Below are 16267 nucleotides of genomic sequence, written 5' to 3'. Positions count from 1 at the left end.
GGGCAGAATTTATGGGGAGAGATCACTGATAAATGAAATTAATGATAAATGAGGTTAAACATGCTCCTTTTGCTCTGAAGTGCATTAACTTAACTGACGTATATCCGCTTTATTGGGGTCAGCAACATGCGGCTTTGGAGCCACATGTGCTCTTTTACTGCCCGCTTGCGGCTCCACAGCAGAATCAGATTTTTAGGTAAAAATAAAATAATCCTCCTTTGCACTAAAATAAGCTTTGCGGAGCATTCTGACACACCGTTCTAATAAAGCTGAAACAATAAATGGTCTGAAGAGTTTAGAGAATCAATGTATAACTGCTAATTCACCAACCTTCAAACCCAGACTGCTGGTCACTATAGCAACACTATGATAGGATGATATAGGATATTCCTAGCTAGTAGCTAACGGAACAGCAAAGAAGAGACATTTAAGACGAGCAACGAGAATTTGGAAACAAATGGACATACTCCTTGCACTTATAAGCACTCGAGCTGGTTTCCGGTTATGTTTAATCTGCAACGAGAAACAGTCAAACACTAAGAAGTCAAATGATGAGATGCGTTCTACAAGAAGGCATTCTAGCGGCCCCAATATAGCAGATATACGTCAGTTAAGTTAATGCACTTCGGAGCAAAAGAAGCATGTTTAACCTCATTTATCATTAATTTCATTTAGCAGTGATCTCTTCCCATAAATTCTGCCCTCTTAATTACGTCTCCGGGAAGTGGTTATGTGTGTTGGCCAACTAACTGCAGTGACAGTTCGGAATGTTAGGAGGGGGATTCCACCAATTTTTCTGAATTTCTGCTTTGTACCGTTGCCCAAATGTAAACAGTTATTCAGAGTGGTTTGATGTAAAATGGTGCAATGTACGCTGTAAAAATAATCTGGAACTGACTGATTTTGTATTAACTTGAAAAAAAAGAAAACTCAAAAAAGCGGCCATAGCTAAACTAAAGCTTAAGTTAAGCTTGCGTTTTCGTTTATGCTTTATTATCATTTTTAGCCTATACTAGTACATTAGCAGATGCTGAGACATGTTCATAGCCAAGCTGGTAAAATGGTAAATCAGTTAAAGGGACATAAAATGTTGTGGCTCCCAAAGTGGCTCCTCTTTACATTTGGGTTGCCAGTCCCTGCACTATAATACACGTCGATCGCGATAGTGTCGGTTAGCAAGCGGCACGTCCAGATTTCTCCCACCAGAGGACGGTGGTTTTCAGTCAAAGATGTGATAATGATGCAGCCATAGCATCCAGTTCGAAGTTCAGATTCACATTTGTCTCTCTGACAGTCAAATTAACCCTCTAAACAAACTTCACGGTGTTAAAAGGAGCAGAACCGCTGTCTGGATCCTCCATAAGGTAAGTTAACTAACTCTAACGTTTAAAAAGGCGTCACGCGCGTCATTATTTTCCCGCCCTTCATTCGACAAGGTCCGCCTCCTTTACCAGGATTGGCTACCAGGGGTCCCGCCTCCTGCGCTAGGATTGGCTACACAAGCAGTTCACCGGCAGAAAGCCGGACGCCAGCCAATCCCACCGCAGGAGGCGGGGCTCTGCGGAATACAGGTAGAAAAGAAAATAAATAACTTCACCCACGTCGTGTTAACCGGGTAGTGCGCAGGCGCGCTGGCTGAGTAAGTCTCAGAGCAAACTGGCCATCAGTCTGACCGGTTCTGTCACTTCATATGACCGCACTGAACTCAGACGTCTTTAGAAAACCGACTGAGCTCGTACAGAAAGGACAGTGTAGACTCTTTTCACACAGTGAGCCGGTGAAAGTGCAACAGGATCCGTGCGCGGTCACTTCTTCATCGCGCTGTTAATTATTCAGTCCTGTCCGTCCGACCTGTAGCTCGCAGCCGGAGCCATGGAGGAGGAGGAGAGCACCGTGCCGGACTTTAAGGAGATAGAGATGAAGCTCGGTCGCAAAGTCCCGCAGAGTTTGGTTCGCTCCATCGCGGATTTGGAGCACAGAGGCAAGATCGAGTCCAGACTGACGGCTCCAGCCAAAAGACACTCCACCAACCAGGACCTGAAACGGCTGGAGAGCAAGATGGTGTTTCTCAGACAGGAAATGGTGAGGGAACTGAACATTTCTCTCTCTTCTGTTTAGAAGATCTTTCATTAGACATTGGAAGGGCTTTTATAGCGTGCATGGAGGACTCCAGTCCAGCATCGTTCAGTCTCTGCTCTTACATTTGCAAAACTTAGGAATGAGCTAATAACCTGCACCAGGTGTGCTTGAGCAGGTATATGTCCAACTGTGCTGGACCCAAGTTGTGCCATTTTATTGCTTGCTTAGATCAGGATCATCTCATTATGGTCCATTTTACTAAACCTGGGAATGACCTAATGACTTGGACGGGGAATGTTTGAGCAGGTAAATGACCAAACTGTGCACGACCCAAGTTGCACAACTTCTTCCCTGCACAATAGATAACGTCTTGAGAGCTCGGTTGCTTTACAAAGATTCTTCATCAGACAGTTGAAGCCATTTAATCACATGCTCAGTGCAGCTTTGGTCTTAGAGGACTCCAGTCCAGCACAGGCTTGGTCATTTACTTGCTCAAGCACATCTGGTCCAAGTCATCACTTCTTTCCCAGGTTTAGTAAACTCATGGTTGTCGAACCTCATGACTACACAAATAGTAGCTTCTTGAAAGCGTGCAGATTTTACAGATATCTAATTTAAAATTGAAGCCATTTTATTGCTTAGATCAGGTTCATCTCACTGTGGTCCTGGAGGGCTCCAGCAGTTTGGTGATTCATCTGCTCTAACATTTACTAAACCTGAGAAATACCTGTACCAAGAATGTTTGAGCAGTAAAATCACCAAAATATGCTGGACTGAAGTTGTATAACATATCTTGCCTACATGTTTATTAACTACTTGAGAGCGTATTGACCTTTTACAGCCAATGTATAGCTCACATACATCAGGGTCGTCTAAATGTGGTCCTGGTGGGTTCCAGTCCAGCAAAGTGTACGTGACCGAACTGTGCTGCGATCTCTTGCCTGCTTGAGTACCTTTATTTGGCATGAGGCACCATTAACATTTATGCTTACGGGCTCCGTATAAGATCACCCCCCACTGTAAAATCAGTTTTTTTCCCCCTACAGATTCAGACTTGCTTCAGTTCTTCGTTTAGCTGTGCTATGAATACTTTCCACTGTTCATTATGTGCTCTGAGCTTCAAGCTATGTGACCTGAGATTTTGCAGAGATTGTCCAGCCTGGTTGTCACTGGCTGTAGAACACTGACCACTGATAACATCAGGCTATGCTTGCAACAGCCCGGAACCCAACAATTATGCCTGGGGAGACTGTGAACCAACTAGTTCCTTTACGTTTAGCGTCTGTTTTTCTAATAATCCTGGGAATGTACAGTGGAAACAAACGTCATGGCTAAACACTCCCTCTTCTAACCACAAAACCCTGCCTATGGTTTTAAAGCAGGAGGTTTGCATACTAAAAAAGTACTTTACAAATGTATAGACTAGAGGTATTCAGACTGCTATTGAGGGTATTGTACCATCAGAAACTCGTTTTCATCACCAAAAAAGCCCTTGAATCAGAGGACCCATTTGCACTTGATCCAAAAGATTTTCACACGTTATTGTCAGCATGCCTGACCGTTCGCACAATGTCCAACTGTGGGGTTAGTGTGCTCTCTCAGGTTATTATGTTTCATTGAGCTAGAGGGAGAAATTTCATGCATGTATCTTGTCTATAGAAACCATACCATGCCATTGGCTTGCTATGCGAGTAATTCTACAGTAGATATATATAGTAGGGGTGGACGATATGGCAGAAATATAACATCATGATACTTAACATTTTCACAAGCTACTATATATTTCATAGTAGTTAGTTTTCTGTGTTGGGATGGACAAAATATACCACTAAATCAATAGTGCCATATTTTTAAAAGGCTATAAAACTATGATCTACAATGTTTTTTGCAAAAATAACCAACTTAAGAAGGAACAAAAGCAAAAAAAAACAAACAAACAACTGGTCTTGAATGAAATGAGTGACTTCCAGTCAGCTGCTTGTTACTGTGCAGCTTATGCGCCAGCTCTTGTTGTTGTTTACATGCTCTCTATAATTGCTCTAAATCAGTCGTTTATGTTACATGCAGTTGTTCAGTATTCTAGAAGTACTGATGATATCCACAGTGTATTACTTTATTAAATTTTATCACGATAGTGATAGCATATCAGCATATCGCCCACCCCTTGCTCTATCCTGCCCATAGAAATGCTACCATACTATTGCCCCACACATTAACTCCCACAGTGAATGGAAAATATATAGACCTATACTGATTATGAATCAGCTGCAGTTCCTACCCCTTCACTAATACATGTTATGGTTTTGGAGGTGTTGCTGATTGGAAATCAGTGCTCGGAGCCTGCATTAACTCTGATGGTACAGCTTGTCTGACGCACATTGGTGGTAAGCCCCCAGTTTGAGGCTTACAGGGCGAAGGAGTGTCATTAGTGCAGCAGCAGATGGTCAGGCTTTCCAGGGTGTGAAGGCAGGGGGAAGGACCAAAGCTAGCTTTTCTGCCCCATTATATTTCCTTCACAAGTGCAGCTAGGACCAGTTTTTATTACCCGTTGTTGCAGGGTTAGACGGTATATCATCTATGTTGGTGTCGAACAACAATGTTGATTTGTAACAATACTGACAGAAAGTCAGCATTGTATCTATGATAACTCTATATTCCATAAAACAGCTGTGTCCCTGCTGCCATGGCAGCAGAAATACATTATGTAGGGTTCCCTGGTGTCATATTTGAGACAAAACCAAATCAAAGGAGCTCAAAGGAAGCTGTCAGGTTTGCAAGACATTTTTTGGCATAGCGTAGCTGAAAAGCTGGGCGATTTGGCAAAAATATCACAATGCTTCAAAGTATTTTCACTATACTTGATATGTATCACAGTATTTCATTTTACTGAGGTTTGCTAAGTTAAAACAGACAAAAAAGCAACAGTAGATACTATCAAAACCTAGTATAATGTAAAAAAACGGGATAATGATTTACGGCGCTACACCAAAATCAGTTAAACATGACCCTTTTCCTGCCAAAAAAGTTAGGAAATATGGTTATCAATGATATGGTCTGTTTAATGCAAACTTAAATATGATCTCATACCCTAATATCATGATGTATTTGGAGCATTTCATGACACCACATGTTACTAACACAGAAAACCTTGTTCTGGTTCATCTTTGTTATGTTTATTTTCATTCAGTGTCTTTTGCCTGGTTCTGTCAGAGTACATGATATGAGTGGTATAGGCTGTTTTCTGGACAAGGCTCAAGGAACGGCTGTACAAAACCATAGACACACCATTTGTTCAGGGTCTGTGTGTCTTCGTGATCTCAGCAGCAGCCCAGGGCCTGTCTGGTCATCCTGTCCGTTAATTGTGAATGATAGCAGTAAAGGTCAAGAGGTCAGGTCTCAGATCAGTTGTTAAAGGACAGCAGTAACAGAGGATGCTAACACATGCACAGACACTTTGCTTTGAAAGCAAGTATGTACACTCTTGAAACTAAAGGTTTGGAAGGCTCATGGCTTACACATATGGTTCTAAGGAAAAAACAACTTGATTAAACGTGCCGTTTTTGTAACTGTGCCTTTAAAACTGATATATGTAAATGACCTCTCTTCTCATTGGCTGAACTGTATTGTGCCTTATTCGAAAAGAAGGCCAGGCTGAAAAAGTCCTTGTAACATCAGTGTGAATGGTCGAGGTTAGTCTGAATAGGCAGATATATGTTCAAATGTTGATTTTTGTGACATCACAAAAACAGTGAATTTAGAATAGGCTATTTTTGCAGCTTAGTTTCCATGTATAGACTATATGGACTGGCAAGTTAGGGGTGCATTTTGGAATTTTAGCAATGTTTACATACTGCATCAACTCTTTTATTTAAAACATAAGTGGTTTTCCTTGATGTGGGCACTTTAATGAAAAGGTATTATCATTAAAAAGGGCCTATAGCATGAAAAAACATAGTGAGATTAAAAATAGTAAGATGTGTTTTTTCATGATATGGGCCCTTTAATGGAAAACAGTTGCACACTTGCAGACCTCATTTACAAAAATACTTCTGTAGAGAAACATCCACTGAAGAGTTCTTTAGGTGGTTCTTCTGCATTCTGAATTTTCTTGACTCGAAGGTGTCCATTTTGTTGCTGTCCAAAAAAGCACACGTATCTCTAAAATGGTAACTTTAATAGAGAAGGGAAAAATGTTCTTAAATTTGAATATAATTTAATAAAGAGTGTTTATTCCAAGCCATTTTGGAGCATTTCTGTTGCTCCATTCATCATCAATTGTTCACACAATGTAAAGAACAGCTGCTGTGTTCAAATGATGTACAAAAATAAAAAAATTGAAAATCTTTTATTTTTTTTGGACAGCAACAGTTTGTTTCATGTGGATAAAACATATTACATTGAAAATTGTTGCTAAAAGTAACTGAAGTGAAAGACGTGTTGATATAGTTCATTCACATGGAAGCAGTGTAAACATTGGTCTCAGTTACATTCAAAATGACCTTTTTCAGTGTGGATCCAAAATAAACCCAGTAAACTTTATTACAGGCTGATAATATCAGTGCTAAAGCTGTTCAACAACAACTCTCGTGCTCCGTCCCTGGTAATATTTTTTGTTATTCATTGTTTCACCTCTTTTCTAGTAGATGTCTTGTGGCCGACGGCGATGTTGCTCAAGCTACAGTTGGTTTCCACACTCCACAGCTTAATCTTTAATCCAATCAGTGTTCTGTCCTCTGACCCCATAGCAGAGTATGGCTCTGAAGTTAAGCCGCCTCTATTGTTCTGCTGTGGTTTTATGGCATAGAGACTATAATTGTATTCACACATATTAGAGCAGAGTTACACGTCATACACGTCGTTGCAATCACATGTTTTGTTGATTTTCTAAGTGAACGTAAGTTAACATCCTCTACAGGGAACACGCATCTGCATGTTTTAATGCATAGTTAATGTTGATTTGCTGAATTTAATATATTGGGACAAAAAACATAAAATGTGGCCCGTGCAAAAGTTATGGCTCATTTTATATTTTTTATTGAAGTTTTTTCCAATATGTTAAACTTAGGAAATAAATAAAGTGTGCACTAAAATGTGCAGAAAAATATCATATCTTAGTTTTTTCCAACTTTGGCTTACAACTGTATATACTGTCATCACTCTCAGTCCTGCAGTATACTGTTATCATTTGCTTGTACAAAGTATATAAAGCTATATAGTAAATATAGTGAAATATAGTGATTTTTATATTGGAATTCCATTATTAGCTGAATCTATTAGCTAATGCAATACTAAAATGTGCATTTTAAAAGTGCCAAGCTTCTTTTATACATTTTTATACCTATGATGCTATTTTGACAGTCACTACACATAACAATAGTAATCTGTTAATAATTTTGATGATTAATTGAGGCATCTGTGCTTATATAAAGGCCAAAGTAGAAACCATGAGCCTTTGATTCTGAAATATTCAACCGGAAGATTATAAAGCAACTATGAAGGATTTATAAAGACTTTATCAAAGCTAAAAAAATAAATAAAAATATTAAATATTAAAATGTGCATTATAATCATTCAAATTGTTAAGTAATTGCTGCTGGTAAATGTTAAATAAAAAAAAAATAGTAAACACATTTAACTGATTAGTCATAACAGCCCAAAAACTACTGCTGTTTTTGGCCCTCCAGTATGTTTATTAATGAGAAAGTGTCATGTTGTATTACATTCTGTCAGATTATCATGATATAGATTTCCGACCAGGTCTCTATGGCCTGACACGCGTATCATCTGAGGACACCCGTAGCTTTGATTTATTATACGACCTCTGAGCATGTGAAGAAGTGATTGGTCATGGTATGTGTCATGGACCAATAGCAGGTCATCGTATTGCTTTCACATGTGCTAGTAATTTTAGCATGTGTAACAGATGCTCAGGAACTGCTCTGCTAGTACTTGACCTGTTTAGGCCTCACTGCTTCTCTTAGGGAGCGTATCCTGAAGTTTCTTTTGTCCTTTGTGAAAAGAGTGAAGGGGCAATCTCAGGTCAGCACATAAAACATCTCAGTGCACCCCAAACTCACAGACACACATACAATGACAACCCATAAAGTCTTAGACACTGAAAGATAACACCTATTTTCAAGTGTTGACTGCTTTTCTTGTCCACAACTTGCCTAGAATTATTGCTGGCGAAAACAGAAGTGTGTCGCAATTTTATATTGATGATTTCTCACTCGTTTAAACAGGTGGAATAATTGTGTGCAAAGTTCAGATTCTAAACTTTTAATCTGTACCGCATAGACCTCTCAAGTAGTCGGCATCATGCCTGTATTAGAAACTTCATCTCTGAGTTGTTTTTTACTAAATTAATTAAATTTTTGAAAATCGCCTTGCAGTAATCAAACATGCTCTAAACAAGACGCATTACCTGTGTACATTTTTGCGTCACTGGTTCCTCTGACTTTGTTAAAGAGTCAAAATATGAATAATGCTACATAACAATGCTACAAGCAAGCTCACCCCTGCACACTGAAGTAATGTAGGTCTACTGTTAAACTTAAACACTGTTACATTCCAACATCAGCTACTTAAACTATAGCCTAAAGCGTCTTAACTAACGTAACTACTGCCAAAGCAACTAAACAAACACGTTTGACAAAGCTGGCTGGTTTGTATGGGGTAGTTTGGTGAGCCTCCAAGGCTTATGATGTCAGTTCAGTGCACTTCAGTGTTAGTTTGCATGTAGGAAAAATCATAATTTGGCTCCTTAATGACCTTGTAATTCAGAGGATCCAGCAACATTCAGTTATCTTCAAAACCACTATTAATTTTTCCTATAGAGAAAACCAGCTTAGATCCAGACCTCCTTATATGGGCATTATGCTGAATACAAAATGACAACATGACTTCAGAGGCCTATTTGTGTTAATTTGTCGGAGAGGAGATAATTTATTATGATTTGAATTTGTTGGAAAAAATGTTATTGTTGTGTCCAGTCATGTTTTGCCAAAAGAAAAAAAAATGAACATTTTTGCCAGGTTTTATTTTTGTTTTGTCATTTTTAAAAAATGGAAAAAAGCAGGACATGCAGATTCAAAGCCTGTCAGTAAGGAATGCAAATCAGATTTTAATGCGTTATGTAATTATGTAACTGTTTCAATAGTAATAGAAAAATCGTAGTAATAAAAAAAGGTTTACCACCTACTAGATTAAAAAAAAAAACAGTCCTAGAAGTCGTGGCTATCAAAATCTGTTGCCATTGGCTCGAAACTATCTCTCTGACTGATCTCTGTCCGCACAGTAAAATTCCACAGTGGCTGTGGGGTGAAGTCAGTGAGATGGTAAAGACAGGATGTAGTCACAATGCAAACAGTAGCAGTATTATTGGCTGCTCTCTCTATGAGCCTCTCTGTTAAAGCCCAGCTGTGTGGGTGGGGGAGGGTACTATATATCACAGATAGCACCAGGCTACTGGTAGTACTTGTACTTGCACACTGCTAGTTCAAATATGTCCATTGACCCTTAGTCAAGAGTTATCACTCTCATTTTGCTGCACATTGATGTTCATTACACACTTAAATATAAAGGCGCTGCAAATGTGCAGTGACATAGATGAATCCATTTAGATTTGTTAGAGAGGTTTTTTAGAGAATCATTTTTGTAAATGAGATAAATATCTTTTTTCAAAGTTTAAAGGACCGCCACGTGTTGGAAAGACTGTTAAAAAAACATTTAAATTAGTGTAAATTAGCTTTGCCTCAAGTGAAGGTTGTTTAAACCTTTAAATGGTCTCTTACATTAACAGGCGTCTTTTTCAACCAGGGAGCCAACAGTGGTTCTTCTATGGCATCGCTCAAATAACAGTTTGTGATTCCTTTTTTTAAAGTGTGCATAATTATTTTAATGCAACTACACTATATGGCCAAAAGTATGTGGACACCTGACCATCAAACCAATATGAGCTTGTTGGATAACACATTAAAAACCATGGTCATTAATATGGAGTTGCCAATCCCCTTTATGACTATAACAGCCTCCACTATTCATTCTTCTAGTAAGGGTTTCCATAAGATTTTGGAGAGTGTCTGTGGGACTTTATGCCCAATCAGTCACAAGAGCATTTGTAAGGTCAGGCACTGATGTTGGTCGAGAAGGCCTGGCTCACGATCAGTGTTCCAGTTTATCCCAAAGGTGTTGAGTGGGGTTGAGGTCAGGGCTCTGTGCAGCCCACTGGAGTTTCTCAATACCAAACGGACCTCAATTTGTGCACAAGGGCACAGTCATGGTGGAGCAGGAAAAGGCCTTCCCCGAACTGATGCCATAAAGTTGGAGGAATATAATTGCATAAAATGTGTTTGTATGCTGTAGCATTAACATTAAGGGGCTGAGCCAAAACCCTGAACAGCCCCAGATCATTATCCCTCCTCCACCAAACTGTTGTATTGGAATTTACTTGTGGCAAAGGTGGTATTATAGGTGGTATATACAATATGAGCTCTTCTACTGCCAAAGTTAGCTAATAGACATTGCATGGTTATGTGCTTGATTTTATACACCTGTTAGCAGTGGATTTGACTGAAACACCTGACCTGAGTAATTATGAGGGCATAATTGTGTAACTGTTTACATAATTGGTTATGTAATAAATTCGTTTTGTATTAGAATTACATTCTTTGTGAACTGGTTTCGATCCACACTTGTTTGTTTTGATGTCAAGCAATGGCAAAAATGTAAAGTATGTTTTTCTTTCCACGTAACAAGACTGTACGCACAACAATAACTTCAAATCATAATAAACTCTCTCGTCTTCTACTCACAAGTGCAAATGTGGCATGGACTGAAAATTCGGATCTGCGGTTTCTCTGCTTGTTTAAACGAACTAGGTGCCAGAAACAGTTAAACCCTAAAATCCCAGGCTTATTACATACTAAGGCTTATTATTCAGTAACTACAGGGACTTGCAAAACTGTCTGACCTATTCTTAGGTTATAGAAGTGTGTAATAAAACTTTGGGCCCACTGGTGGGCCCTGGCCATTTAAGGGATTGAAAGTGTACACACCATGGGGGTCCTAAGAGCGTTTATATATGGATTCTCCATGTGTTTTGCTTTCATATATTTTGCATGTGCAAATGTTTTAGTTTGTAGAAAAGTCTGTGCATGGTTTTTGTGCTCCTGGCTGTTTTGCTTGGCTTCAGCTGTACTGTATTTTGCATCCCATTTGGGTCCTTATGTCACGGCTGAGCTCTCCCAGCAGCTTGAGAGCTGAAGCGTTATGCCTTTGCTTTGTGTATCTTGACCTGGCTTGTCAAGACAGCAGTGACAAACAGTGCATTTCTCCTTTTAAAGGCAAAGTGTAGCTAGAGGACAGGCGCTTTGGCTGGGCCTGGTTCCCAGTCTGACAAAAACAAATTGCCTTAGTGCTGTTAGAGTCCTAGAACCCTTCAAGCAGTTCTAGAACTTTCAGTGCATTCTAGGTTTTAATCTTTTCAGGTTCTGGAATTCTCAGGCAGGTATAGTCCTGGCTGTTGTTATAGTTTTGCTGGACTTAATAGTCAAAGTCGATCCGTAGAGCTGGGCAATATAACAGTATTTATTGTTATTATGATAAATTACATTACATACGTCAATATTGTATGTTTCTTTGCAAAGAGCATAAGTAGCCAAGTTAAATTGGATTTGAACAGTGTAGTGTATGAAACGTTGAATCATTGTATTTATAGTTTTTATAGTACTTGTCGAATGTGACTCTACTGGTTCATTTGGCTGTTACTCATCAACTGATAGAAAAAATAAATATTGTGACATATCATGTATCATGAACATTTATCAAAGTATCGTTATATTATATTTTTGCAGTATTGCCTACCTCTACATATCCATTTTAAATCCAGAAATGCAAGAATTCCTTTAAGCTTAATGAGACGTTTTAGAATTTGTAAATTATTAAATTATTCTTTTGAGACAGTTGCAGTGTTTGTTTAGAGCTCATTGAAGTTCATTCAGTATTTTTATAGTACAGAACAAATTACTTCAGTACTACAAAGTATCATTCAACATCTAAGTAGTTGGTCTTATCAGCATTAGTTACCCAATCAACAAGCTTGTTCCAAAGCGTAGGTTGTGGATTGTCTTAATTGCATTCTGTATGCATGTTGTTAACATCAGAGCTTTCTATTTGTAATAGAAAAGAAGGTATTGAAAACAGTATTGTTCAGGAATTTGTACTGAAATCATAGTATCAGTGACAGGATTTGCCACCACATTACTTTTCTCAGTCTAACCTAACTATGTTATTTTGTGCTACAGTTTCTTATTAGATTAAATTAAATTTTTGTCCAAACTCACAACAGTAGCTACAAAAGAACACATTTGTGGGCGGGGCATAAATCAATCCATAAAACATGTTGTGTCCTGTTATGAACGCCTGTGTCATGCTTATGAACTAAAATAGCTCACTTCTTTCCCATTGTCAGGCCCATCTCCGTGCCATCGACGTCAAGCTGATGCAGCAGCTCCTGTCCATCAACGAGGGCATCGAGTCCATCCGCTGGGTGATGGAGGAGCGAGGGGGCGTGGCCAGCCGAGAGAGCAGCTTGAATGGCAGCTTGTACAGTCTAACGGACAGTCAGGACGCATCTCTGCGTGGTAGCCTCAATAGCCTCCACGACAGGACTGACGAACTGGACGGGATTTCAGTGGGCAGTTACCTGGACACTCTAGGGGAGGACCTAGCTGATCACCCATCGCCCACTGACCTATCAGGCAGCTTCAGCGATAAAGCCATCATTGAGGACGACACATTTACGAAATCCCCACTTCGGCCCAGAGTGGACTCGGATGAATACTACTGTTTCGGATAACGTTTTGTAGCATCTGCAGTGAATGATGGGGCATTTTCAGTTTGAACCTAGCCACTGTAATGAAAGAACACAGGACAAAGGAAGACATAACGGTTCCCTAAGGGGAACAGCAGGTAGTCCAGACTAGCCATTAGCCATTAGCATCTGCTGCTGCTGATGTGGTAATGTCACTGTGATTCTGTTAGCGCTCACCAGCTTTAGACTGGCTGACCTAAAACCTCTCAGCCAAAGTTGTGTTAATCAAAGCTCCAGCTACACTCACCCTCAATATGTTCTTGCCTTGCCACAACAGTAGGTGCTACATCACAGTTCCTGCTAAAACAGAACATTTGGACATGCACATTTTTAGGGAAGAAGATCTTATGTGTTGTGCACTCTTTTAAAAACCATTGTAAAACCTTTATGTCTCATTTTTTCCCTTAATAATAATAGATTTGTCTTATTAAAAGCCCTGCAACTCCTTCTAATGACAAGCAAATGTACTAGGTCATTGTCTATGGCATCTAAGAGATTACAAAAGATCTATCTTGGTGGACCAAGGGGTCCAAATAGATGTTCCTACAGCAAAAATAGAATTTCACTGACCATGAACTGCAGCTAAAGCTTAAAAATGTGATCTTTAATATAATAGGTACTGATTATGTTAATGGAAACTGAACATAGATCTTCATACACGCTTCACAAATTGCTGTGTAGTGTTAAAGGGGACACTTTAGACAAAATGATCAATTTAAACATCACTATCTTTTGTAAACATCTCTAATATTTATAATATTATAGCATAATATTTAGCATAGTATAAGTGCTATATTGTAGGGAGAGAAAACAGGCAAAACAAAAACGTATATAAAATAATGTTAAATTATAAATTCTGTCAAATCGATGAGGCTGAGGGATATGAAGCCCTGCTACAGAATACTGAATAAAACAACAAGTGACATAGTAAGACCTAGTTTTAGGCCAGAATGTCTCTTTAACATGTGTATAATGTCTGTATTATGTGTGGAATACAAAGGGATATATGCTCATGTCACTGCACTTCATGGTCAGTGAAGCTCTGAAAAGCTGTGGATTTAAAGTGCAATTTGTGCTTATGCCAAAGTTGATCAGTTTCTTAATATCGTAAAGTTTTTCTGCTTAAAAAAGGCAGAATTTCTGTTTTGCCACTTTCAAGAGAATGACACACTGTTTGTGGTTTTCCTCTTAAAGGGAGTAACACTGTTTAAAAAAAAAGAAACTTGAGACTTTTGTCCACTTTTTGACATTCTGATTTTTTTTACTGTGTATTTTATCTAAAACCCACTAAAGGCATTACAGCAGTCTTGTGGTTAGGTTTTTCCAGTGAATCTGGACTTGTGTGAGCGTGTTGTGTGTAATTCAATATGTTCCTATTGTACTGCGTGCTATCCAGCTTGGTTGTTCCTAATTTATTACTGTATTGTTTATAAACTGTATTTTTTGGTGGAAATGTCTTAATATATTGTGTTTTCAAAACTCCTAAGTCCTTTCATTGAAACAACAGTGTGTAATAGTGGATGGTGCAAGTTCTTTGTCAAATAAAGCTGAGATCTTTTGTTTTGTTCTAACATATGTTTACAGGTTTGTTTTAACTTATGTAAACATATGTTTACAGGAAAAAAACAAATGTACACAAGCCCCCCCCCCACACACACACACACACCGAAAGTAGTTGATCAGTTAAGATATGTTTGAGGTCTGAGGTTTGCTAATTTAGTGTTAGCACTGGAGCTACAAGGCTAATGTAGCCACCAAGTATTTGAAGCACTGCATTGCTTAACAACTTGATGGGGTAATCTTCCATTCGAATGGCCCAAAGAGTATTTGGACACTTTAGCCATTTAACCATTGGTAAAATTTTAGATTTTGTTATTTTTTTAGGTAATTTTGTAAAATATTAAACAAATTGATATTTGTTTGAGGTAAAAACATTTTTAACAGCAAGCAGACAGTAGATGGTATTTGTAGAGATACCACTCAGTTTGACATTTTGTTTCCTAACACAAATAACCTTTTTAAGTGTGGCACACATGTCCATGTACTATTTGGGGCCACTCTAATTGTCAGCTACATTAGCCTATAACTATTCCTTTAACTGCTGAATTGACCCAGACATTTTGAAGGGAAAACACTAAGTTGTACAGGCCTGGTGGGTCTGGTCAAATCACTGAACCATATGCCTCCTCTCTTTAGAGTTAAGAGTTAGAGCTTTGAGGATCATTTAAACAGGCAGTGGAAAGTATTTCACTATTCATGCATCTTGAACTCAGCTTCAGTACTGCAAACCATTAGCATGCTCTGGTGGAAGTTAGTGCCATTGTGGTTGCTATTAAATTAATTACTCTACCCATTATTGCACAAACAAATAACTGTGCTGGGATGATTTTGAGCGATAGGGCAGCTTTTAGAAACTCTTTGGTTCCTTTTTTTGCAATTCTCCAAGGGTCTGATTTTATAGCTTCCTTCAGAAGCTTTTGCCGGAAATAGTGTAAATGCAGTGGTGTGAATTAGAAGGTCAGAGTTAGTAATGGTGCGAAGCAGCAGTGATGAACACAGCACATGGTCAGACAGGACAGGAATGTTTGTTATCCGCATTTTAATTTCCACATTAATTCAGCTTGCTGGTCTCCTGCTACGACAGGCCTGTTTGTGTACTCAGCATATAATTGAGTCTGCAGGCAAACAGTTGAGAGACAAGAGAGAGTCTACTGTTATCTCTCCTCCCCTCTCTCTCTCTCTCTCTCTCTCTCTCTCTGTCATAAAGAGTACTTTGGGATGGTGCCTGACAGACATCACTGTTGTTTGCCATTATGCTTTGGCTATGTTGCATTGTAACATATCAAAACCTCGACTTCCTTTTATGGGAATTTTTTTTACCAACACCAGCTGCCCTTTACATTGTGTAAACATTTTATGATGAAGGGTCAATAAAAATCTTTCAAAAATAAAATCTTGTTATATTAACATAGCCCCTTAAAATCTCCTAAGGCTTATTATTCAGCAGTGAACCATGTCTGTTAGAGCTAGGCCTTCTGTTTGGGCCATAAATGTCAAAACCAAGAAAAACACCTCTACAAAAATGCTAATTTCTGCTAGCGCCCCATGGGATTCTAGTAGTATGGTAGCGCTAAGCTAACAGTGAAGCTTAGAAAGATATTCTATGTTTTAATTGGAACTTAAACAAAAACAACAATAATAACAATGAACTCTGTGGAACAGTTTTCATTTTCACCCTCAAAAGCCGACAGCAGTGAGTAGATTTTCATTCACTGGAGCTGGTGGTTGTGGGAAATGTCTACAGTGGCACTACCA

At 38.9% G+C, this 16267-nt stretch overlaps 1 protein-coding gene across 1 annotated transcript; it reads left to right on the top strand.

Moving 5' to 3' along the window:
• The first annotated feature begins 1617 nt into the window (after positions 1 to 1617).
• LOC118816674 (leucine rich adaptor protein 1-like) lies at positions 1618 to 14523 on the top strand. Its single transcript, XM_036583194.1, has 2 exons — positions 1618 to 2082; positions 12551 to 14523. Exons 1-2 carry the CDS (start codon positions 1873 to 1875, stop codon positions 12935 to 12937), a joined length of 597 nt encoding a protein of 198 aa, XP_036439087.1. The 5' UTR covers positions 1618 to 1872; the 3' UTR covers positions 12938 to 14523.
• The last annotated feature ends 1744 nt before the right edge of the window (positions 14524 to 16267 follow it).

Source organism: Colossoma macropomum, unplaced genomic scaffold (genome assembly GCF_904425465.1).
Source record: "Colossoma macropomum unplaced genomic scaffold, Colossoma_macropomum, whole genome shotgun sequence".
In the NCBI taxonomy this organism is placed as follows: Eukaryota; Metazoa; Chordata; class Actinopteri; order Characiformes; family Serrasalmidae; genus Colossoma; species Colossoma macropomum.
This window is presented reverse-complemented; position numbering and strand designations above follow the sequence as displayed.

Coding starts and splice junctions, on each gene's coding strand:
- LOC118816674 (XM_036583194.1), top strand. CDS start 1,873: ATGGAGGAGGAGGAGAGCACCGTGCCGGACTTTAAGGAGATAGAGATG. Junction 2,083..12,550: donor TGTTTCTCAGACAGGAAATG/GTGAGGGAACTG, acceptor TCCCATTGTCAG/GCCCATCTCCGTGCCATCGA.